Genomic DNA, 24714 nt, shown 5'->3' with positions numbered 1-24714 from the left:
AGCAAACAGCAACATCAAATAGCAGGTAAACCAAACGGGCCCTTATATTCAAAGCTAACTTTTATGTTCATTTGAAATTTCTTTAACACTATATTTCACACAGAACTATGTAATTTTACACTTCCCCATAGAAATACTATTATTAAAAGAATAATATAACCAAATTTGCTCACGAGTTTGTTCATGAACATTATAATCGAGCTTGTTCATGAACCTATACCCGAGACTAACGAGTTTTCAAGCTAAGTTTTGTTGTGCTCAAGCTCAGCTCATTTATAAATTGAGCCGCACATGGTCGAGCTTTTATCGAACCGACGCAGCAGCTGGATTCATTTACAGCCCTATTTCTAGCAACAAGATTATATAACTACATTCAATTTGAATATTTGGTTAATAAACAGAATTGCAAAGAGAGTAGAAGCCTTTCCATTCTTGTTGAGCATTCGAGCCGAGATTCATTGTGCTCAAGCTCGGCTCATTTATAATCAAGCCGAATGCCGAGCCACTGATGAGCTGCTCAACTCATTTACAGCCCTATTTCTAGCAACAAGATTATATTAACTACATTCAATTTAATATTTGTTTCAAGAAACAATAATCACAAAGAGAGCAGAAGCCTTTCCATTAGTGTTCTTAATACACTTAGGAAGAATCTTAACTCAATAATTAACTGCATATTACGAATTAATTGAAAAAAAGGAGAGAAATATTCTACAGAAACTAACCAATTCTATCTTAAAATTGAAGGCCATTTTCACGAGCTGCATCCGCGAGAGCTTTTACACGTCCATGATATGGATAACCACCCCGATCAAAGGCCACCTTGATTATCCCTTTTTCCAAACAGGATTTGGCAATGGTTTCACCCACTTTCTTTGCTACTTCCTGGTTAATAAAATAAGTTCAATGGGTGAGGAATTTGTAGAATAGCATAGACAACAACAGCTTAAGCTTAGCGAGAGATGGAGAGAGACGTTCAAAGTTTCTGTTACGGTACATCTAGAATCCTATTTAGGGTCTGCTTGGATTGAGGTTAGTGGAGATTAATTAAAGGGAGATTATTTTTGTAACCTTGCTTGGGAAGGAGTTTAAATGAAGGTTATTTTTCTAACCTTACTTAACCTTGCTTGGGAAGGAGTTTAAGTTTAAATGAAGGTTAATGAGGGTTAAATGGAGGTTCAAAAACCTTGAATTTCAATCCCACCAAATTGGTGGGATCTGGAGGTTCTCTAACCTCCCCTCCCTTCCCTTCCCCTCCCTTTAATTAACCTCCCCTCCCTTCCCTTCCCCTCCCTTTAATGAACCTTATGAAACTTTCATCCAAGCAGACCCTTAGTTTGCTTTTGTAATTTGAATAGGAATTGAATACTTCCAAAATTAAGTGAATTTTATTCGGAAAAAGATGGCCTAAACCTTATGGAGACCTCTAAACTTGTTCACTTTGGTTACTTTGCTTCCCGAACTTGAGGGACAACCCATTAGCCACTCCAACTCACTAAAAGTGACATAACACGCCCTTTATTTTTCCTCAATGGGAAAAGATGTTGACCCGTGAGCTATGTTAGATGGACTTGGGAACTCGTATCCCATACTGGTACAGATCCGAGTATCTAGTACGGCAAGCTTGAAAATTTTGGATACGGGGATACTGTCCTAAATTTGGACACGGGTACTGGGATACTGGATTTTTGATTCTTGGTGAAGATTTTATACTGTAGGGGAAATTAGGGTTTAGGAGGGAAGAGAAAGAATTAGAGAATGAAAGGGACTTTCTTTTTGATTCTCAAGTTACAGGAGGCTTCAAATTCTTCAAAGTTACAGGAGGCTTCAAATTCTTTAAAGAGAATAAATGCTCTCAAAAAAGAATAACTGCTCTCCAAAAAAAAATAACCGTATCCTATGTTCTTCAACCGTGTCTGACACGGATTTCATACCAGTGTCAGTATCATATCGTGTCGACACTGTATGGCAGCCAAAATGAAAAGTCCGAGTATCATAGCCCGTGAGGACCACTCGCCTTTGGTTCGACTTCCCACATACAATGTGATTTTTCCATTTATAAAAATTTGCAACGTGGCCTTTCAGGATGGTATTTCAAAGTGTGTTAAAGAGGCTATTGCACAATATGCTCTAAGAAGGGGTAAATGTTTTTCAAGGGAAAATGCTCATTGCATAGGGGAAGTTAACTGAAAGGCGAGTGGTCAAAATCTTCTCTAATTGAGGAAAAATAAGGGGCACGTTATGTCACTTTTAAGGAGTTGAAGTGGCTAATGGGTTGTCCCTTAAGTTTGGGGAGTAAAGTGAACCAAAATGGACAACTTTAGGGGGTTCCGTTTGGTTTAGGCCAAAAAGATTATGTTTTTAGGTCTATAGAAGCAAAGGTTGTTTGCTTATTTATTTGCATTGAGAGTTTTGGAGGTCGTGCTCTTGAGATATGCATGTGTGGATTTTGGGTGTACTCAGGTCTCACAGGATTTGAGAGTTAGAGACTTGGGTAAAAGATGTAATTTCCTTCCTGTTGTACCAACTTTTCAATTACTAATGAATTATTTGCTCATTCTCGTCGGTGGATGTAAGCAAAAATAGCCGAACCATGTAAATCTCTTTTTATTGTGAATGTATATTTAATTTCTTGTTTCGTTTATCAAGGTTATTATAATCAACAGCCGATTCAATTCCTAACTTCAATGAGGTAGACTAGAAAAAGAACAAAAAGGGCCAAGTTTTTTCTAGCCTATTCAAGACAATTTGACCAGAGCTTCCGCTCTTGTGCGGATAAGCTCATAATATCCCATCATTTCTTAACTATGCTGCAATAACCAAAGCTTTGGCCTAGGGGTGTCAGTTTCTAACATGACAACACGATTTACACAAACAATCTGCTTGACACACTATTTACGCAGACGATCCACTTGACACGATTATCGCTTTTATGTCATATATATATATATATATATATATATATAATCATGTGGAATATATAGATACATAACACGATAATCCGTTTTGGCACTCCTATGTTGACCTGCTCAGCAGTAAATTGGAAGAAAAGACTCTTAGATAATATTTTGAAAGCTTACCAAAGTAGGACCAGAACTAAAGTCAAACTCCTCAGAGATGGGTTTCTGCATTGTTGAAGCTGAAGCTAGCGTATGCATTTTTGAGTCATCAATCACTTGAACATAGAGATGCTTGTTGGAACGGAACACACATAATCTGGGCCTCTCTGGGGTTCCTTCAATCTAAAAGGAACACAAATTTGCAAACAAAACAGCATATTAAGCATCATATGAAGTTAAGACAACCGATTCACCCGCAGACACTTGCTATACCAATAACAAAAGAAAGTAAATGAACCATAGATGCCCTAACAATTACTCAACTCAAGTCATCAAAATTGGGACCAAAGTCCAAGGTACCATTACCACCTCAAGAGTGATGAGGTCCTCTCTTGCAGAACTGAACAGAAAAGTCCGGTGAGGTCCGAACACAGTGAAAGTGGGAGCACATGAACCAAACCATCTACTTCAAATCGGTTCCCTTGCAATGCTAATTGGAAACAGGAACAAACTGAATAGACGGCTAACATAATAGGTTCGGCCCCAAGCAGATTTGGCTACTTTATTTGGAAAATAACTGGTTTATCTGTAAATTTTCTTAGTAAAAGTCTATTTTAGTCATTGTGTTTTCTTTTCTTTGTAGGATTTTGTGCCCTATATATATGCATCATTCTCATGAAGGCGGCAGCCAATTTTAACCATCAAATTTAAGAAACAGAGTTTTCTTTAAGATAGTGGTTAGGAAGCACTAGCTTAACTGCAAATGTGATGGCCTGAATGTTCTTATAGTGGCAGCATATGAGACTACTGAGCTAAAATAAATAGAATTGCCTTCTTAAAGGGAAGAAGAGGTTCATTTATCTTAGAACACCAGTAAATTTTCCCTCCAGCTCAAATGCTAAGAAAATCTTTACTGATAATTCAATGCCTGAACATATGTAACCAAAGGCTTAACTCACACCAAAAGGTAACTCAAATGAGGAGGATTTGCCTCACATATATAAGGAATCATATATCTCCCTAATAAATCCCCTCAGGCCCAAAATCATCTGGAGCGTGAAGTAAATATTCATGGGTGACCCAACATTGAATACAAGGCTCTAAACAAAGGCTTAACTCACTCGCTCACATATATAAGTAGCCATATCTCCCTAATTAAGGTGTGTGTGTGAGATGTCTAGCAAAATGCTTCAAATAGACAATGCCACAACACATATACTCAAAACTTCCCCCTTGTGACTTAGGGTTCAAATTCAATCCTAGTAAATTATGCACAACCTACTTATAAATAATCAATCTACAATGTGCTGGACCATATTTAAATTAAGAAGATAGAGACAATAGACAGCTATGTTTGCCAATGCCACAACACATATACCCAAAACTTCCCCTTTGTGACTCAGGGTTCAAATTCAATCCTTGTAAATTATGCACAATCTATCAATAAACAGTGAAAGTAATCTGTATAAATCAATCTGCAATACGCTGGACCATATGTAAATTAAGAAGACACAGACAATAGAATGCTATGTTTCATCTTTAATTAGAGCAAAAAACTAATCAAGCTCCAAAAGTGCAAGTTTGCAAGATGACCTAAAGGAAAAGAACCTAGTTTTCTCATGTAATTGGGACACTAGTAATTCTAGCTGCAATTCAAATACTAGGAAAATCTCTACTAATAATTCCATGCCTGAAAAATGCTTCAAATAGCCAATGCCACCACACATACTCAAAACTTCCCCCTTGTGACTCAAGGTTCAAATTCAATCCTTATAAGTAAACTATGCACAATCTACCAATACACAGTCAAAGTAATCTTTATAAATCAATCTGCAATGTGCTGGATCATATTTCAATTAAAAAGATACAGACAATAGAAAGCTATGTTTCATCTTTAATTAGAGGAAAGGAAAAGAACATAAGTTTCTCATGTAATTGGAATACTACTAATTCTAGCTGCAATGCAAATGCTACGAAATTCTCTACTGATAATTCCATACCTGAAAAATGCTTCAAATAGGCAATATCACAAACACATACTCAAAATTTCCCCCTTGTAACTCAGATTCAAATTCACTCTTTGTAAATTATGCACAATCTACCAATAATCTATCTGAAATGTGCTGCACCATAATTCAAATTAAGAAGATACAGAAAAATAGAATGCTATATTTCATCTTTAATCAGAGAGCAAACAACTAATCAAGCTCCAAAAGTGACAGTTTGTAAGATGACCCAAAGGAGAAGAACATAATTTGCCTGAAAAATGCTTCAAATAGCCAATGCCACAACAGATATACTCAAAACTTCCCCTTTGTGACTGAGGGTTCAAATTCAATCCTAGTAAATTATGCACAATCTACCAATATACAATCAAAGTAATCTGTATAATCAATCTACAATGTGCTTGACCATATTTAAATTAAGAAGATACAGACAATAAAAAGCTATATTTCATCTTTAATTAGAGCACAAAACTAATCGAGCTCCAAAAGTGACAGTTTGTAAGAAGACCCAAGGGAAAAGAACATAATTATCTCATGTAATTGGAAATTAACATGCAGAATTGAGCATATTGAATCAAAATAGAAAATAATAAACTACCTTCTTTCTGATACGGATATGGCGAGCGGTTCTATTCTCGCGTCTAGTTGTGGTTTTGGCTTCGATTCTCAGAGACATTGGAGCTGAAGTTGGGATTGCATTTGGCCTTGGTGCCGAGAGCTGTTGCCGACAGCCGAGAAAAGAGCTCCACAGTGAAGCTGCACTTGCCATTCTCTCAGAACCTTTCTTTCTCAATTCTCTCCCCTTCTTTCTCTGCAACTGCTAACTGGAAAATGTCATCTTCAATTTGTCTATCTTACCTTATCCGTCCTCCAAAAGAATTATTTCAAAACTTCCTATTTTGCCCCTATGTTTTTTTATATGTTATACCCCTAACGTTTTGGGTCAGGAGCAATTTTTCCCTAAAATTTAAAAGTCATTTACTAAACCTAGCCACTAATTTATACTTCTAGCCCCTACAATTGACCGAACTACCCTTTACACTAAATTTCAAAAAATCCAAACCTCTCAAGAACCCTAAACTATTTTTGCTCAAATCCGGACAACACAGTGAACCGAATCATGGATGACGACAGAAGACGTAAAGGAAAAGATAAAGTGGTAAGATTCACCACTTTATTTCGTTGATTTTGAGCTCGTAATGAATCTGTGGGTGTTTCTAAAAATTCGTCGGAATCGCATGTCGGGCGTATGAGTATCACGCCCGATCTGCGGTTCGGGCGTATGCGTATCACGCCCTACCAATGGTGCGGGCGTGATAGCCATATGCCCGCACCAACGGTAGGGCGTGATGCGCATACGCCCGAACCGCAGGTCGGGCGTGATACCCTTACGCCCACGTTGTTTTTTTAATAAAAATATATATTATTTATAATTTTAGTATAAATTTAGTATAGTATTAGCATGATTTTTACAATTTTATTAATTTAGGGTAATTTTATAAATTTAGTATAATTTAGTATAAATTGATTAAAACTTTAGTATAATTTATTATAATTTTATAATTATAGTATATTTACAATGATTTATAATTTTATTAATTTAGGGTAATTTTATAATTTTAGTATAATTTATTATAATTTTAGTATATTTTAGTTATTAGTATAATTTAGTAGTAATTTTAGTATAATTTATTATAATTTTAGTATATTTTAGTATATTAGTATAATTCAGTATATATTAGTATTATTAGTATATTTTAGTATTATTTTAGTATAATTTAGTATAATTTATTATAATTTTAGTATATTAGTATAATTTAGTATAATTTAGTATTTTTAGTATATATTAGTATTATTAGTATATTTTAGTATTATTTAGTATATATTAGTATTATTAGTATATTTTAGTATAATTTAGTATTTTTAGTATATATTAGTATTATTAGTATATGGACTGGTATAGGTGATATTCGCATCCCCATCTCCTTCATGCACCACAGGCTGGACCGGTACAGCATGCTCGTGCCAACAGCGAATTTGTAAGTTTATTATTATTTAATGTTATTATTTAGTATTAGTTTATATGTGTTTGATTTTTATTATTTTTTTATTATTTTTTTTTGCAGTGGGTTAGCTGGTTTTGGCATGTCACCCAATTATCGGCTACCCACCGATCTGACGAGGATGTTCCACGCATTAAGCGGGAGATGGATCAGTTTATGGATGTGTGGCGTCGAGCGAGCTGATTTTTTGTTGTAGACATTCATACATTTAAACACTTCTTGTTGTAGATATTAAATTTACTCTTTTACGTTTATAAATGTTTATGTTTATTAATGTTTATTTTAATTTTTATGTTTTTAAATTTTATTTGTTAAGTACATTTATGTAGTTACGGGCTTAACGGCCTATTTACGGGTTTAACGGCCTATTTACGGGATACAAAAGCTATTTTTTTTGCTCTCTCGACGCACGGACGTGTGTCTATCACGCCTCACCGTGTGGTCGGGCGTGACAGCCCCACGCCTCACCGTGTGGTCGGACGTGATAGTCCCACGTCCGACCACACGGTGAGGCGTGTAGATATCCTGCCCGCCCACATGGTGAGGCGTGGGGCTATCACGCCCGACCACACGGTGAGGCGTGATACTCATACGCCCGCATGTCGAGAGAGCAAAAAAAATAGTTTTTTCCACCCCAAAACCCATGAAAGGGTAATTTCGTCCTTTCACGGGGCTAGAGGTGGGAAATTGGGGCTGAGTTTAACAACACTCATTTAAAATGATGCAATTTTACCCATAACGTTGGAAACCAAAATCAATCATACCCTTAACATTAATAATTTTGGTCAATTTGAGAAATAATTTATCAAACTATCTCTCCGTCATTAATCTTGTTATCTACATTTCACAATATGTGTCCTTTTATCAATAACAAATCACAAACATTTGTTGAGATGTAAAAAAAATAAAAAAAATTATACTGTCTTTTGTTAAATTATAAAAAACATGAAATTTTTTTTTAGAACTAACTGATATGCAATTGGTGTAGAATAATGAACAAAATCTATGTGTGTTTTATAATAGTGTCTGAAATTGACCCAAATTATCAACTTTAGGGGTAAAATAGCTCTTGGTTTCCAACATTAGGGGTAAAATTGCACAATTTTATACATTAGGGGTAAAATTGCTCATGACTCAAAATATTAAGGGTATTTTTGCACCTTACCCTATGTTATAAGAAGTGGGTTACTATTCACTGCCCTAAATTACTAGTTACTGCCCCTTATTGGAAAATTTCGCCCTTTTATATTTTTCTTTCAAAAATTGTTAATTGGTTTTCTCTCCCAATTAAAATTGAAATTATAAAAATAATTGATGTGTAACAACTGGAGAACTTCGAAAATAGATAATTACGAGTCGGAACATTAGATGAGGTATCAATTTCGAAAAATTTATGTTTTTAATAAAAAAATTATGAAAAAATACATGGCAATAGACTAGACGGTCACAAAATATAAAATACATTTAAACTTCCTATATAAATATCATCATAAACTTACAAGCAGCCATAAGATGGCAATAAAAAATAAATAGTAACAAAATATAAAATGCATTTAATGTTTCTAATAAATAGGAGAATCTGTCAAAATTCTTCCACTTCAAATTTCAATTCAAGGACACAGAAATTAAACCCCCAACAAGAAAAAGACCTCTATAGGTTTACATGTTATAAGAACCAATTGAATGACTTAAAACATCTCAAAAAAAAAAAAAATGAATGACTAAAAAAGATGCAATTTCCTCATCCATAAAAATGATATATTTAAGGAATTACATGATAGGCATTTTGATTGTGGATTGAATTGTCCATTTCTGCTTAGTTCATGGACTCATTACTGATTTTGGCAGTACGGGTTTAATTCACTTTGGGCCAAATAGGTGTTATGTTTTTGTGCTTCCCACATAATTGGTCATAATTAACTATAAAATTACCATTAAATCAGATTATCAACTTAATTTGCGTATATATTATTATTTTTTATATATAACAAATGAGATAAGGTATAAACAGTAGTGTTCACATGAATCCTAATGATCAAATGAATTGTGGTCATTCACCGTTAGATCTAGGCTGATAAAAAACATGAGATGGAGATTCAAAGCATCTTAAATCTTATATTTAATCAGTCTAGATCTAACAGTGAATGATCACAATTCATTTGGTTATCAGGGTCCATGTGAACACTATTGAATATATAAAAATATCCCCAACGTTTACACCAAAAAGCAATTTTACCCTTAACATCTAAAATAATGTAATTTTACTTTTAACGTTGGAAGCCAAGAGCATTTTTACTCCTAACATTGACCAGTTAGGTCAATTATAGAAATTATTCATCAAATTATCTTCTCAGTCATGAATCTTGTCATCTATATTTCACATGTGCGTACATGTGCATTGTTTTATTACTCATTAGTAACAAATCACAAACATGTGATTAAAAGTGATTTAAAAATTAAAAAAAAATATATTGTATTTTGTACGAGTTGGACAAACAAAATTTAAATATTTCGCTGGATTTAAAAATATTAATCTCCAATTCTATTATTAAATCACAAAAAAATATAATTTTTTAGAACCAACTTAGATGCAATTAGTGCAGAATAAGAAACAAAATATACGTGTTTTATAATATTGCTCATAATTTCCATGTTTATATTATCCCTTAAAGCGATGACACATAGTTTTTTAAAATTGAATTTATATGTAATTTTTCCTTTTTTTGTTTTTGTTTTTGTTTTTTTATCAATTAAGGTAGTTTTTCTATCAATCTAGAAATAAATTGAGTAATTCAAAAGGAAAGAAAATTAAACGAAATTGACATATAAAAACGACATTTGAATTCTTCGGTTACGACGTCCCCTTCACCGGTTCCCACTCTTCTGATTCGTACGTACTGTTCTCTCGCTGTTTGTGGATTCAAACGAAGAAAATCAGTAACTGATCCATTGCAGATCGCATACACAATATCATACCGGAAATTTTCTTCTTTGAATCCGACAATAATGCGTAGCCGGGGATCGAGCAACCGGCTATCTGGTGGTGGTGGTGGTGGTGGTTCGGCTTTCACTAATCGAATTTCAGCGGTTTTGTTAACTATGTTCGCAACTATGGCGACGGTTTACGTTGCTGGCCGGTAAGTTCCTTACTAATTTCAATTTATAGCATCTCTTCTTTTTTGAGATTTTTCGCTTGCGTTAATGGAATTTCGATACGATTAGGTTGTTAAGCATGTAATGTGTTTGGTTTTTATAGTCTATGGCAGGAAGCGGATAGTAGATCACGTTTAGCTGAAGAACTTGATAAGAGAAATAATCAGGTATATGTACTGTTAATTTTGGTTTGGAAATTGAACCGATAGCTAAGATTGGGCTACAATAATGAGGCGAGGTAATTTTTCAGGTTAAATCTGCGATATCAGTTGCTGACACACTAAAAATCATAGCCTGCAGGTACAATTTTTCCTCTGATGCTCGATATTTCAGGTCGAAAATCCAACATATTTGAGTGTTGATATGATAATAGAAGTTCATTTTATTTTGCTTACACAGGGAGCAAGAGAAGAAGTTATCAGCAGTTGAGATGGAGCTGGCAGCAGCTAGACAAGAAGGTTTTGTTTCGAATCACATTGCAAAAAAGAAAGACGATAATTCAAAGAAGAAACTTTTGGCCGTTATTGGAATTATGAGTTCATTTGGCCGCAAGAAAAATAGAGACGCAATTCGGCAGGCATGGATGCCTACAGGCAAGTAAATGTCCTCCCTCTTTCTTCATTTATTTATTTAGTTGCTATGTTGCACAGAAACGTTTATTTCTAAGAAAATTTAGCTAGGAAACCGTAATGAAAACGGAATGGAAACCGAAATGGAGACACAAAACGCTGAAACACTATAGCAAGCTTAATAAACAGCGTAAACAGCCCCCAAAAAAAAGTAAAAAATCATTCTTGCATATTCACACAAGTTGCATATAAAGATGAAATCTTAATCATCTTGCACATTCCTACATTCGAAAACAAGCTCAATTCTGGTACGTCTCCTTAATATTAGAGATAGAAGGAGAATTAGTTGGTGCTGACTGGAGAAAGATTAAATTGAATTCAGTTATTTCTTAAAGAGCATATGTCCTCCTATCATTGCCAAGATGTGATTGAAGATTGGCTAATTATCATCCTTAGAAATTTTCTAATGTAATGGTAGGGATCATGACATTATGATCTTCTAGTAGTTTGTATTTAGTTAAGTTTTGTTTGTTATCTCATTGAAGAAACAGAGGTCAATGGATTTTCACCCATCATCTCAACAATGTCCGACTGAACATTCTTTAAATTATTAATATGATTTTAATTAATTAATATGTGTGTTTTTTCTACATAATTTGGATAAATTGAAATTGAAAAACAACTTAATTGTTTGGAACCTTTTCTTCTCTTTCCAATTCTTCTTTTTCTGAAACTATGTGGCTTCTTCCAACATTGCTCAACTACTAGCAAAACAGTTTGAACATATGAAGTTGGATGAATAGACACATTTGTTGTCATGGTCCAAACAATTTCTCCATTTAAAGTGGATTTTAAAGTAGTGAACATGTATCTTTTGATCAGAAAATCCTAGATCTGTTCCTAGGTATATGTACAAGGGTTAACTTCCTCTGAAAAGTGAGAGTTAGAAAGTGGGGACTTTTATCATATTGATGGTGTGCTCTTCTGTTTGTTGTATTTTCTTTTTTTAATTATTACTCTCGATTCATTGTTGAAGTTTTCTCTTTAGGTATTATTAGATAATCTAAAAGTTAGAACATTTGCAGGTGCAGGTCTTAAACAACTGGAGAATGAGAAGGGCATTGTTGTACGATTTGTCATAGGAAGAAGGTTTGTATTGTGGATTATATGTTCTTAAATGATAGAAGTGCTTATTTGTATCTGTTTTATTTAGTTAACATTGTTGCATAGTGTAGTGCAAATCGTGGAGACAACTTGGACAAGGAGATTGACATAGAAAATAGACAGAGAAATGACTTCCTTATTCTTGTACGTTCACTTCTCAATTGAAGGATCTTTCTTTGGCATGGCAATTTTATTTTCTTTCGTTTCAGAAATCAATGATCAGTTTCTAAGAGAGTTGAATTTCTTTTTGTTTTTTTTTTTCAAAAAGAATCATTAGCTTTTAATTTCAAAATTTGAAAGACATGAAGTCTGTCTAAAGTTTGACTTGTAATCTAACCATGGCAGCCCCAAATTTTTAGCTTAGTGAGAAAAAAAGAATGTTGGTCTTGCTTTAAAATTTCTTATTTCATTGTAATGACTGAGTTTGTTAATGATTTGCGAACAGGTTTTTAGTTGTTAGCATATTTGAAGACACGTGAAGTACAAAGTATTATCATGTCATTTGCATTTCTTTTGTGCCTCAACAGGATGACCAAGTGGAGGCAACTGAGGAGCATCCAAAAAAAACAAAAGTTTTCATAATAAATGCTGTAGAGAACTGGAATGCAGAGTTTTATGTTAAGGTCAATGATGATATTTTTGTTAATATTGGTATGTAGTCCACATTAGTTACATCTTGTAGTGAAGAAAATAGTGAGTCACTTGTGTTGATTACGTCAAAAATCTTCATTGTTCTAATTTTTTAGAAAAAAGAAACGTTTTTGCAACTGTTTTAGAGGAGTTGCTTTAATGATTCGAATTTTTGGGTTCTAAGGATTTGTCAATTTGTTGTTTTAGTATTTAGCATTTTATGTGATATATTATGACCTGTGGTTGTCTTGTTGTGCAGATGCTCTTGGAGCAACACTCTCCACTTATTTGGATAAGCCTCGTGTTTATATTGGCTGTATGAAATCAGGCGAAGTATTTACGGATCTGTAAGTTTGATCAAAATGTTCATGTATTTATGACCTTGTTTCTTATTTGATAATATGATATTTGGTAAGACTATTTGATAGAGAACGGTTCAAGCAAACACAAAGAAATAAGGAAATATGGTTGTATTAATGGCTTTGAGACCACTGAGATTGGAAACAATTAAGAAAGCAAAAGCATGCAAAACACTGTTATTAGAATCTTACAATTCACGATTCGATTCAGTTCTATTTCAAGCCGAATCTACGGGGCGAATCTAAATTATAACAAAATCTTATGATTCATTATACGCCATTATTGATTAGAATAATTTAATATAATAGTTCTAATCGATAATCTGAATTTCAAATTCACGTTTCGAATCATACAATTCGACTCGATTCAACTCTATTCGAGCCAGATCTTCACCGTTCATAAAAATCTTCAACAACGCTAACTACCGAACTTACTTTCCTCTGGTCCGGTTGTTATTTATCGAGTTCTCAACTCGAACTAGTTCCATTCCATCATTATCAAGTTAACAACATGGTAAAAAAAACAGAGTCAGAAACTCAAACTCTCCATCTGCACTAAGTGTCCGATTCGTGAATTAGTTTTATTAGTTTTATTAGGATTATATTTGCATTAGATTTGAATTCTAAGTACTTGGTTGATATGATCTCTTTTTTGACATTAAAATTGCGTTTCTAGACTAATATTTGATAATATTTTGAGTTCAACATGGTAAATATATATATATATATTTTTTTATAATATTATGAATTTGAACCTCACGAGTCACGATTCACAAAATGAGGATTTCGATTCACGAGTTGAATCTCAATTTGACAACTATGCTACAAAGTAAAAGATAATGAACAGAAGCACTTCTTATGTTCCCACAGGGCAAGCCCCTTCCCAAGCCTAAGCTAGGACCCAAATACTAATTTCTCTCTAGGCTGCCTCCACTAGCTAGATGCTCACCTATTTATAACCAAACCCCTTTCCTCTCTAATAAACTCCAGCTAAGCTAACAAGCCACATGTCCTTTTAATTCCTAATTTACCCTTTATTCTAATTATCCCATTCTCTATCAGTATTATGCACATAACTTTTTCTTCATTGTTCAGGAAGCATAAATGGTACGAACCAGACTGGTGGAAATTTGGTGATGGAAAATCGTAAGTAGCAGAACAGTTTTCTTTTGAATGAATAAATATTTGTGTTGTTATCTGGTTTGTAGAAAAAGCGCAACACTATAATATAATTTCTAATTTCTGAATATCACTTTCTTGGCCTTCAAAAATGCTGTACTATTTAGTATTTACTCTGCTAAACTAAAGGGGTTTGTCCTCATTGAAAGTTTGGGATAGTAGTAATGGCTAAGGATCTCATAAGGTCCAACAGCATAGCAATCTACAAGACATTATTGATACATAAGTTAGAAGGGTAAATTATATCCATGGCCACTGAACTTTACTCATTTTTAGGGCATGACCACTAAACTTCAAAACATTCATAAAAGCCACTCACCTTTGCATTTTCTAACGTTATGACCACGAAACTTTAACTAACGCCACAAAATAACAGTTAACGACCTCAAAATGGAAATGTTCAAGAATTAAAATTGTTTAGAACGACATTTGCCATGAAACCACATTTTTTATTTTCCAAAATCCCAATTTCTGGAGTTTTCCCTCTCTAAAAATTCACTCTCTCTCCTAACCAGACCACATCTGAATGACCTCAAAACGACAATTTTGAAGAATTAAAGTGTCTTAGAATATTATTAATTCTTGGAATTTTTTATTTTGAGGTTGCCAATGGTCATTTTGAGGCGCTGATTGAAGTTTAAAGTTGAGTGACTTTTATGTTACGTTTTGAAGTTTGGTGGTCATACCATGAAAATGAGTAAAGTTCAGTGGCTATGGGTCCAATTTCCCCTAAATTAGAGAGACCAGTTAAGTTTTGCATTGTACTAAACAAAACACTAGCTTGCATACTCACACCATCTTTTATGTAGACCGACTTGGGAATTTTTTATGCTTAATTAGAATCACTGAACTAAACAATGTTTATCTGTTGAAATCCCATTGTACAGAACCGTCCCCTTAAAATTGTGGTTCTAAAATCTTATCTGTTGCAGATATTTTCGACATGCCTCTGGTGAAATTTATGCTATTTCACAAGCATTGGCTCAGTTTATCTCAATTAACAGGTAGGCTCCTTCCTTTTATTCAGTCATAAATGTATGTAGACATGGTTTCAAAGAGTTGACCAACTGCAAATTTTTTCAGGTCTATACTTCGAACATATGCCCATGACGATGTCAGTACTGGTTCATGGTTCATCGGGCTTGATGTAAACTACATTAATCAAGGGAAATTTTGCTGCTCCTCTTGGCCAACAGGTATCTGTCTCTGGGTTAAAGATACTTTTATGGTAGTGAAGCAAAATAATTACAAGATATGGGGATTTTTTTATAGTTTTTCTAATTTTAGGGTAGTCACATAGGGTTTCCGGGACTTTAAATCCCGGACACTTTAAATTAAAGCGTCTGGGACTTTAAGTCCCAGACAAGCTTTTCGCTGCGAAAAAGTGCATCTGGGTAAAGTCCCGGACTTGCTTTTGGGAGACGCGCAATAAAAGTAAACAGAGCTAAGATAAAACAGAACAACATTCATTCCATTTCATGGACCATATGTCTCTCGCCATCTTCACAAACTTTACTGCTTCTAGTTGAACTTTCAGATCGAAAGGGTTGATGGAATCTAGCTCTGTCGTGGTACTATTTCGAAACGATTGATGGTTCTTTTTTTTCGAAATATTACAAGAGGTGGGTGGGGAAGGTGGGCTGTAAATCCAATTGTAATTGTTGTCCGGGACTTAAAGTCCCGGAATCTTCCATGCAACATCTGTCTGGGACTTCGATTCTGGGATCCTTTACAAAAATTTGAAGTGTCTGGGGCTCGTGGAATCCCTATTTGACTGCTCTAAAACTAGAAAAACTATAAAAAAATATCCAAAATTTATAATTAGTTACCTAAACTATAATAAACGTATCTTTAACCAATCTGTCTCTTGCACACGCATGTTAATACACACATTAATACAAACACCAGTGACTTGGAAAGGTTGGAGGCGGAAAAAAAAGCTAGTTTCAATTCTGAGTTAGTCTCAGCATCAGCAAATGGCATTTTGCCTATTAATCAGCTTACTGAATGGAGCAGTTAGCGCCTGCCCCCTCTCTCCAGCCACGGTATATATTTGGGGTCAAATATATCCATGGCCCCTGAACTATAGCACTAACATTATGACCCCTGAACCTCATTTCTTGATATAAAAATGGTTGCACTTTTCATTCAGTAACACTAAAGTCCAAACTATGTTGCACGGAAACGGATACGGAAACGATACTGGGAAACGTAATTTCTGAAAAACATAGGAAACGGAAACGTGTAAATATTAAAAATATAGGGGTATATTTATAAATATTAAAAATATAATAATACATTAAATAAACAAGATTGAAGAACAAGATGAAGAAAGTTCAAGCTCAATAAGTAATTATCTCCTAAATACAAAGTTTCAATTTTTCTAATCTTAGATTAAACAGGAACTGCAAAATAGAAACTTTGAATTTCAAGAATTTTAATCGAAATAGGTGGGGAACACCGTTTAAAAATTGAGAGACGTGTTTCATATTTTTGGTAATCACGGAAACGTGCCCGGAAACGTTTCGTATCAGTTTCCGAGAGTTTCCGTTTCCCACATCTACCGGAAACGGGGAAACGCTTGTCATGAAGAGTTTCCGTGCATTATAGAGTCCAAATCAACAAAAATGGATAAATTTTTCGTAACGAACTGATGACTTGAACAAGTTTTTGACTACATCATTGACTCTTTTCTTATCCATATCACCAAAAATTATGCTCACATACCTATTTTACCCTCATCTTTTTGTTAATTTTAAACCGATTTTTGTTGATTTGGACTTTAATGTTACATAATGTAAAGTTCAATTATTCTTATGTCAAAAAATGAAGTTTAGGGGCCATATAAAATTAGTAGCATTGTAGTTTAGGCTATGAGTGTAATTTACCCCCAAATTATATTTGTTGATACTAGATATGACAAGCACTTTTAAAGCGACCTTATGTTATGATATAAGTAATATAAATAAATTTCTTCATAGTTCAGAACTGACATTTTGCCACTTTAATAATTGTGGTGGGCTAGGCACTTTGAATTCTCAATATGTCAACATTTCAATTCTGTAGAATAGCAATTTCTGCTGTGATTCTTGAACTCAAAACCTTATTTACGTATCAGAAGAATCAGTTTGCTAGCAATTTGTTGATTCGGCCTAATGTCACAAGGCTAGGGTTCTATAAACCTGTTGATTCTACGAATACCGAGAATCTAGTAGGAAAGGAGAGAAAATTCTCTTTGAATTGTTATTCAAATCTAAGAAAACGGAAAAATACTTACAAAATATGTTGAAATCCTATCAATGTCTAAAAAAAAAAAGGTGGCCCGGTGCACTAGCTGAGCGAGGGTCCGGGGAGGGATCCCACCACAAGGGTGTACTGGGGGCAAGCCTTCCCCTGCCAATTTATTTGGCAAGAGGCCGCTCCTAAGACTCGAACCCGTGACCTCTTGGTCACACGACAACAACGTTTACCGTTGCGCCAAGGCTCGCCCTCTAAATCTTATCAATGTCTCTGGCAACAAAAGACAACAATCTTATTAATGAAAAACGGTAATAACCTGAAATACAGAACATAAAAAAATGCAGTAGATACACATAGGGCTGGAAACACTCTTGCTCAAGGCATGCTGTTGCCTTATTTCTCAGTTCTGGGCAGAAATCTCTTCCTCAAGGCATTGCCATACCTTATTATGACTTCAATTCTATTTCTTCATAAAGTTTTCAGCTATTTCTTTACTGCATTACTTATGGTAAATTCTTTCTTGTGTTTCTAGGAGCAATATGTGCAGCCGTGTGATTGCACATGCCTCAGTAATCGAATGTCGAGTTAGATGCGCTGGCAAATTCAACCAGCAAAGTAAGTGTCTTTTTCGTGCATCATCTGTAACGTTTGTTGATATACAACCGCAACAATTCATGCAAGTCATCAGGCAGTGCATTATATATAGATGCATAAAAAAAGTTCAACGTAGAAGCATTTTTTGTGCTATATTCCCTACTCTGCCCCCTCTCAAAAGCCAATAGCATTCATAGAATTTTTTTTTTTTTTTTTTTTAATGTGACACATTCTTTGAACTGAAGAAGATTTTGCAAACTATAGGAGAGTAAGAGTTTACTAACTGGAAATGTAATATACACAGAGTTTGAGGGGTTCCATATATTCTTCTGTCTTGGATAGGTGACTCTTTTAGAGAAGCTTACCATATTCTTTTGTCCTAATTGTATTCTGAGAATTGAAATACAAATTCCAATTGTAATTTTTTCACTACCATTTCTTTTGTGGTCTTGTAGAATTTTTTTAGGGTAAATTACACCCATGGCCACTGAACCTTACCCATTTAACATTGTGACCACTGAACTTTACCCATTTAATTTAACATTGTGGCCACTGAACTTCAATTCTTAACAGTACGACCATTAAACTTTACACTTTTTAACATCGGTGGCCACTCAACACCTCAAAACGACCATTGACGGTCTCAAAATAAAAAATTTGAAGAGTTAATGATATTTTAAGGAACTTCAACTCTTGAAAATTTTCGTTTTGAGATCATTTAGGAGTTGTTTGGTTAGGAGAGTGAAAGTGAATTTTTAGAGAGAGAAAGCTCCGAAAAAGGTGATTTTTGAAAATAAAAAATCTGGTTTCATAGTAAATGTTCTGAGCAACTTTAATTCTTGAATACTTTCATTTTGAGGTCATTAACGGTCATTTCGAGGAGTTCGTTAAAGTTAAATGGTCAACGGTGTTAAAAAATATAAAATTCAGTGGTCATACCGTTAAGAATTGAAGTTCATTGGCCATAATGTTAAAATGGGTAAAGTTCAGTGGCAATGGGTGTAATTTACCCAATTTTTTTATTACCATCCAAGTGTTATTTAGAAAAAAATATAGCTAGAAAATTGAAATGGAAGAGAAATGGAAATGTGCATGAAAGGTGGAAACGCTATTGAAGAAGAGTTTCCGTGCAATATAGATATCATCTTTAAGTCGTGATCTTTTCGATGTTTGTTAATTAAGGGTTTTTATTAGTCTAGCTATTATTGTTTATTGTTGTTTGTTATTACTAGTAGGTATTAAGTGATTTTCTTTTAGCTATCAATGGTTGTTTTTTCAATAAGAACCAAACATCTTATATATAATTATTTGGAGTAAAATAACAAGGGGCTACAAAAAGAACCAAATTCCTAATAGATCGTTTTGAGATTTTTTTTAAGGGTTAATTGCAAAAAACTACCCTGTGGTTTGACCGATTTGCGATGTGGTACCTGTGGTATTTTTTGTTACAAACAGGTACCTGTGGTTGTTGCCGTTATCAAAATCAAGGAAACGGTAGAAAATTTGTTAAAAATCTGACGTGGCACAGGGCAATTTAGGAAATTCAATTTTTTAATTTTATTTTTTAGTTTTTTCTTTCTCTCTCATCATTTTCTCTCCTTCCTCCATTTTGATTCCGACATTCTTCTTTTTCCTCCCCCTTCTTCTTCATCCTTCTTCTTTCTCACTCTTCTTCCTCTTTTTTCTTCTCCATTATTCTTCTTCTCCCTCTTTCCTTTGTTTTTTTTTTTCTTTTTTTTTTTCTGGAAATTCCAGAATTAAGCTGGAATTTTCCAGCCTTAATGCTGGGAAAATTCCAGCGTTAAAGCTAATTTTGGAATTTTCCAGCCTTAATGCTGGAAAAATTCCAGATCCCAGCATTAACGCTGGAAAATTCCAGCATTTAAGGCTGGAATTTTCCAACCTTAATGCTGGAAAAATTCCAGCGTTAAATTCTGGAATTCCCAGCATTGTGCTGGAAAATTCCAGCACTAACGCTGGAACTTTTCCAGTGCTGGAAAAATTCTAACCTTAGTGCTGGAATTTTTCAGCTTAATGCTGGAAATTCCTTAGTTGGAGCAAAAAAAATAAAGAGGAAAAGAAGAATGAAGGATGAAGAGGAAGAAGAAAAAGAAAGGAAGAAGGAGGAGAAAAAGAAACGAAGAAGCAGGAAGAACCAGGAAGACGAAGGAAGAACCACGAAGAAGAAGGAGTACGAGGAGAGAGTGTAGAAAAGTCAACAAAAAATGGTCATAAATTTCATATTCCAAAATTACCCCTCTAATTTAACAGAGTTAAAAATTTTGCCTTGATTTTGTTAACGGTGACAACCACAGGTACCTGTTTGTAACAAAAAATACCACAGGTACCACATCGCAAATCGGCCAAACCACATGGTAGTTTTTTGTAATTAACCCTTTTTTTAATTTTGAAAGCTTGTAAAGAGATTTAGAAAATATTAAGTATTTACTGAATATATCACATTGGTTCACTTCTAAAAACACACTGTATCTTAAGAAATGAGTTTTTTTTTAAATTATGAAAACATGATCCGAAATGTTTTTATGAGTTTCGAAGAGTTTCGGTTTTTAAAAAGAAGATAAAAAGGTGTTTGGTTTAGCTTTTTCTAGTATCATTTAATGGTCTTACTTAAAACTGCTAGAAATAAAATGTTTGGTTAAGTTTCGAAACTACTGATGTTAACTGTTTTGAAGCAAACAACAATGGTTCACGAAAACCTCCAATTCAGAGCTTTTTAACTCCTAGAGTTTTTCACAAAAAGTTGCATTTATTTGTTTAACTTTTTTCCCAAGCAATACACTTTTTTTTTTTTTTTTTTGCTAAAGGAATACGCAATAATTCTTAATGACAAAGATTTAATTTTTTTTCTTTCACCTTAATTACAACGATGTACAACCTACTATCTCTAAAAAGTATAAAACTTTTTTTAGAGAAAAATCATTCTTGTTTTCTATAATGAATAAATGTTACAGTCTATGGAGAAACAAATAATTACGGGATAAGGATCAAATTTGACTTTAACGTTTTTGAAAAAGTTTAGATTTAGTCCCAACGTATGAAATAGTGCAAATTTAACTATAACGTTTTTAAGAAAGATCAATTTTAGTCTTATGTTACCAAAAATTGGAAAAACCTGGTTTGACTGTTATTTAACTGTCATATCAGACGATCCAAGCAAATTTGTTGAAATTGAAGCAATTTCGTACATTTTAGTTGGTTATTTGTAACTATTTTAGTAATACAGTAAATATTTTAGACATTTGACAAAAAAAAATTGTGTGATTAACTTATATATGACGGACTTAGTTATCATTTTAACGTGTTTTTTTTGTAACTGTGTTAGTAACACATTAAATATCTTAGATATAATTGATATTTGGATGGTCCGATTTGACAATTAAATAATAATCCAATCAGTCTTTTCAAAATTTCGGTAACATAGGACTAAAATTGATCTTGTTTGAAAACGTTAAATTTGGATTAATTTATACGTTAGATCCAAATCTGTATTTCAGCGAAAATATTATTATCAAATTTGTACCTTATTCCACTAATTATTAAAGTGAAAAAGGTGGTAAATTTTTATTTATATATCCATATTAGCTTTAAAACAAATATAAAATTATTTATGAATTTTCTTTAATTTATATTATTTTGAATTATCCAAGGGACTTTCCTAGGTTTCTTTGAATTATCTAAATTGGATTGTTTTTTTTTATCAATATTCATATTAGTCATTTTATATACCAAGAACAAAAAATTCTTTATAAGTTTATTGAACACTAATTATCAATTAACTAATAAAAAATAATAATTTACTACAATAGCTAACAACAGTTGGTTCAGCTGAACCAAACAAATCTGTTTTAAAATTGATGTTTATGTGCAAACTGATGGAAGGAAGTAATTATATGTAATATTATCAGAACCGGACCGACATCAAATTGGATTTATAACTGGGTCACAGGTTACTTAGTCGGACTGAATGACATCATAAATAAATAATATTTATATATATTAAATATATATAATTAATTTAAAACTATTTTTATAAATTATATATATTCAAAACAAATTATAAACAACTTTTGGTTTGTTTTTTTTTTTTTTTTGTAACTTGAAGTTTAAAAATATAACGGATAAATTGTGTTTAGAATAACTCGAAATATGTCATGAGATCTTTTTAACGGTATATTATAAACTCAAAATGGACAAATGATGAATTAGAAATTAATGCTCGAAGTGAACTACTTAAAATGGTTTGGAAGAAGATAAAAGAAAATTAGGCATTCTCATCTCACATAGGAAAAAAAAAAAAAAGAATCTTAACTAGCTTATAAATAAATGACATTTACAAGCCTTTAACCAATTACTAGGAGAAAAGTTCTTTCATACGCAGGGGAAGGGTGCAATCAAATCACCATTGGGTTAGGGGCGCACTTATATAACGTGAGCGACGCGAATACCACACTAAAAGGAGTTCCTTTTGACTGGACTACTTTTGCTAAAAGTATATTTAATTAAAATAATTGTTTAAAACAGCTTTATTTTTTGTTTTGTACACAAATTTTTTTTTAAATAACAACAAACCGGGGTTGCACCGGTTCTCGGTTCGACCACTAGTCATCGGTTCACATCGGTTTGTTGAGGGTTCAATAAACTGGCACAGTTTGGACTGAAATTTTCGCCGGTTCGTTGAACTGGACTGGACCGGTCCGGTCCTGATAACATTGATTATATGTCGACTATGAGAATCAGGGGCGGAGCCAAGGGGGTGGGAGGGTCGGCCAACCCTCCAGCCATCGGGAAAGCCCCGAGAGGATAGGTCTGGTGAGCGTCGGTCACTCCATTTCCGTAACTGGGAGCCCCACCAATCACGGTTGCACAACAAGAAAGAAAATAAAAATAACTGGAGAAGATAGAGAAGGAGATTCCGAAGAAGATGAAGAATCAAAATGAATAATACTATGAAGACCATCGTTTGAGAAGACGCTTGAATAGTAAAAAGCGGAATTTTTTTTTATAAAAACCCGTGTTTATATTAGCATTGGTAATAGGAAACATCCAATTAAATGTAATTAAATGTTATTGTAGTGGCTCAAAACAAACTTTTGCTATTATTTTTCTACGGTAGAGGCTATGCTTATTTTGTTTTTGACAAAATAAGTCTTATTTTGTGTTTTCCACCATTGGATGAACTTACTTTGTCAAATTTCACAATCATCCAATAATGGAAAAAACAAAATAAACATAGAAGTCACCATTTTCTATTACCAATACAGTAATTTAATTTTTCCATTTTTCATGTCTATATTATTTTTCATCCTTCCTTATAACCAAAGCTAACTTTTTTAGTTTTTTAATTTCTTATAACCGAACCATAAATTAAATAATTTGAATTTTTTAATTATCATACATTGAAGTATAAAAAGAAACCGTCCCGCTCAATTGAACCTCAAGAACCAAATTACATTTGATCATTGACCATTAGATTAACTCCGAATTAGATTAACTCCGAATCCTACGGTTAACAATTATCAATTAGTTTATATTTAATTTATTCCTTTTCCTTTTTTTTAATCAATTAATATCATAAAATAATCCTAAAATTAAGCAACTATTTATAGGGAGAGAAATCACCTCTTTCAAGTTCCGTTTCGATGTTCCATTTCGATCAAGCGACTCTTACTGATACAATCAAATCTCTATCTCAATTTTTCTGAAGTTTCAAGACCTTTTCCTGAAATTCTTTTGGTATTTTCGTTTAGGAGATTGAAAACACTTACAAGCATCGAACAACAAAAGCACATAAAATTTATCAAACCCAGAACAATAAAAGCACATAAAATTCATCAAACGACTCCCACTTAACTATTAAATTACTAATGAAAATATTTTGTGGTTAAAATTGTTGGAACCAAAAGCCAAAAATGTTTTGAGTTGGAAAATAATTTGGAATGAGTTTTGATTTATTGCTTTTTCAATTCCAGCGACTAACCAGTTCATGTCTAATCACTCTTCTTGGTCAAATTTTGCTATTATCCATTATCCACCTCTTGTTACTCAAAATTAAAAATTACAAAGACAATCTTTGTCTTCTTTTAATTAAACCAAATTGAATTGTCTAATAATTCCAGAAAAGGTATGTAGAAAACCCAACAAAATTCCAGAAAGGTTTCGTTGTTTCGTTTCAGCGGTATCAGCCATAGTAATTTTGATGAATTTCCTTTTCTGTTCAATAAATGCTTGTATCAATATTCAATATGCTAAAAGAAAATAACAAAAACAACCAGAAAAATGTCTTGAAACTCCAGAATTTTTCTGAGATGAATCGATTGTATTAGTGATGATCGAAAGAGGTGGTTTCTCTCTCCGTAAACAGTTGCTTATTTTCAGGAATTATTTTATGATATTAATTGATTAAAAAGGAAAAAGAATAAATTAAATATAAACTAATTGAGAATTGTTAACCGTAGAATTGTAATGGAGTTAATCTAATGGTCAATGACCAAATATAATTTGGTCTTTGAGGTCCAATTCAACGGACTGTAAAAAGAAAACAATCTTAACGTTTCTAATTTCAATTTTTTGATATTGCTAATTGATGAATTAAAAATTTGTTAGATTAAGGTTCAAAATGAAAATATTAATTCATAAATTAGAGAGTGATTAATGTTTTTTTCTCCAAGTTAATATTA

At 33.3% G+C, this 24714-nt stretch overlaps 2 protein-coding genes across 2 annotated transcripts; one reads left to right on the top strand and one right to left on the bottom strand.

The window, feature by feature from the left end:
* Positions 1-595: 595 nt before the first annotated feature.
* LOC136211092 (large ribosomal subunit protein uL18c) lies at positions 596-5907 on the bottom strand. The gene is made up of 3 exons (XM_066002615.1): positions 5664-5907; positions 3081-3242; positions 596-885 (listed from the first exon to the last, which is right to left on the bottom strand). Exons 1-3 carry the CDS (start codon positions 5832-5834, stop codon positions 736-738), a joined length of 483 nt encoding a protein of 160 aa, XP_065858687.1. The 5' UTR covers positions 5835-5907; the 3' UTR covers positions 596-735.
* Positions 5908-9922: 4015 nt separating this feature from the next.
* Positions 9923-18445, top strand: LOC136211091 (hydroxyproline O-galactosyltransferase HPGT1-like). The gene is made up of 12 exons (XM_066002614.1): positions 9923-10265; positions 10385-10448; positions 10532-10581; positions 10681-10874; positions 11936-11999; positions 12086-12158; positions 12542-12665; positions 12904-12991; positions 14099-14149; positions 15115-15186; positions 15266-15378; positions 17955-18445. The coding sequence occupies exons 1-12, from the start codon at positions 10135-10137 to the stop codon at positions 17975-17977; spliced, it is 1047 nt and encodes a 348-aa protein (XP_065858686.1). The 5' UTR covers positions 9923-10134; the 3' UTR covers positions 17978-18445.
* Positions 18446-24714: the final 6269 nt, after the last annotated feature.

The sequence above is a fragment of the Euphorbia lathyris genome, chromosome 1 (assembly GCF_963576675.1).
Source record: "Euphorbia lathyris chromosome 1, ddEupLath1.1, whole genome shotgun sequence".
NCBI classification, from domain to species: Eukaryota; Viridiplantae; Streptophyta; class Magnoliopsida; order Malpighiales; family Euphorbiaceae; genus Euphorbia; species Euphorbia lathyris.
This window is presented reverse-complemented; position numbering and strand designations above follow the sequence as displayed.

Bases quoted from the DNA above. Each gene is read 5' to 3' on its own strand.
- LOC136211092 (XM_066002615.1), bottom strand. From the start codon at position 5,834: ATGGCAAGTGCAGCTTCACTGTGGAGCTCTTTTCTCGGCTGTCGGCAA. The intron at 3,243-5,663 runs GTAGTTTATTAT...TGTTCCTTTTAG, and splicing joins ATATCCGTATCAGAAAGAAG to ATTGAAGGAACCCCAGAGAG. The intron at 886-3,080 runs GTAAGCTTTCAA...TTTATTAACCAG, and splicing joins TTAGTTCTGGTCCTACTTTG to GAAGTAGCAAAGAAAGTGGG.
- LOC136211091 (XM_066002614.1), top strand. From the start codon at position 10,135: ATGCGTAGCCGGGGATCGAGCAACCGGCTATCTGGTGGTGGTGGTGGT. The intron at 12,000-12,085 runs GTTTGTATTGTG...TGCATAGTGTAG, and splicing joins CGATTTGTCATAGGAAGAAG to TGCAAATCGTGGAGACAACT. The intron at 15,379-17,954 runs GTATCTGTCTCT...TTGTGTTTCTAG, and splicing joins CTGCTCCTCTTGGCCAACAG to GAGCAATATGTGCAGCCGTG.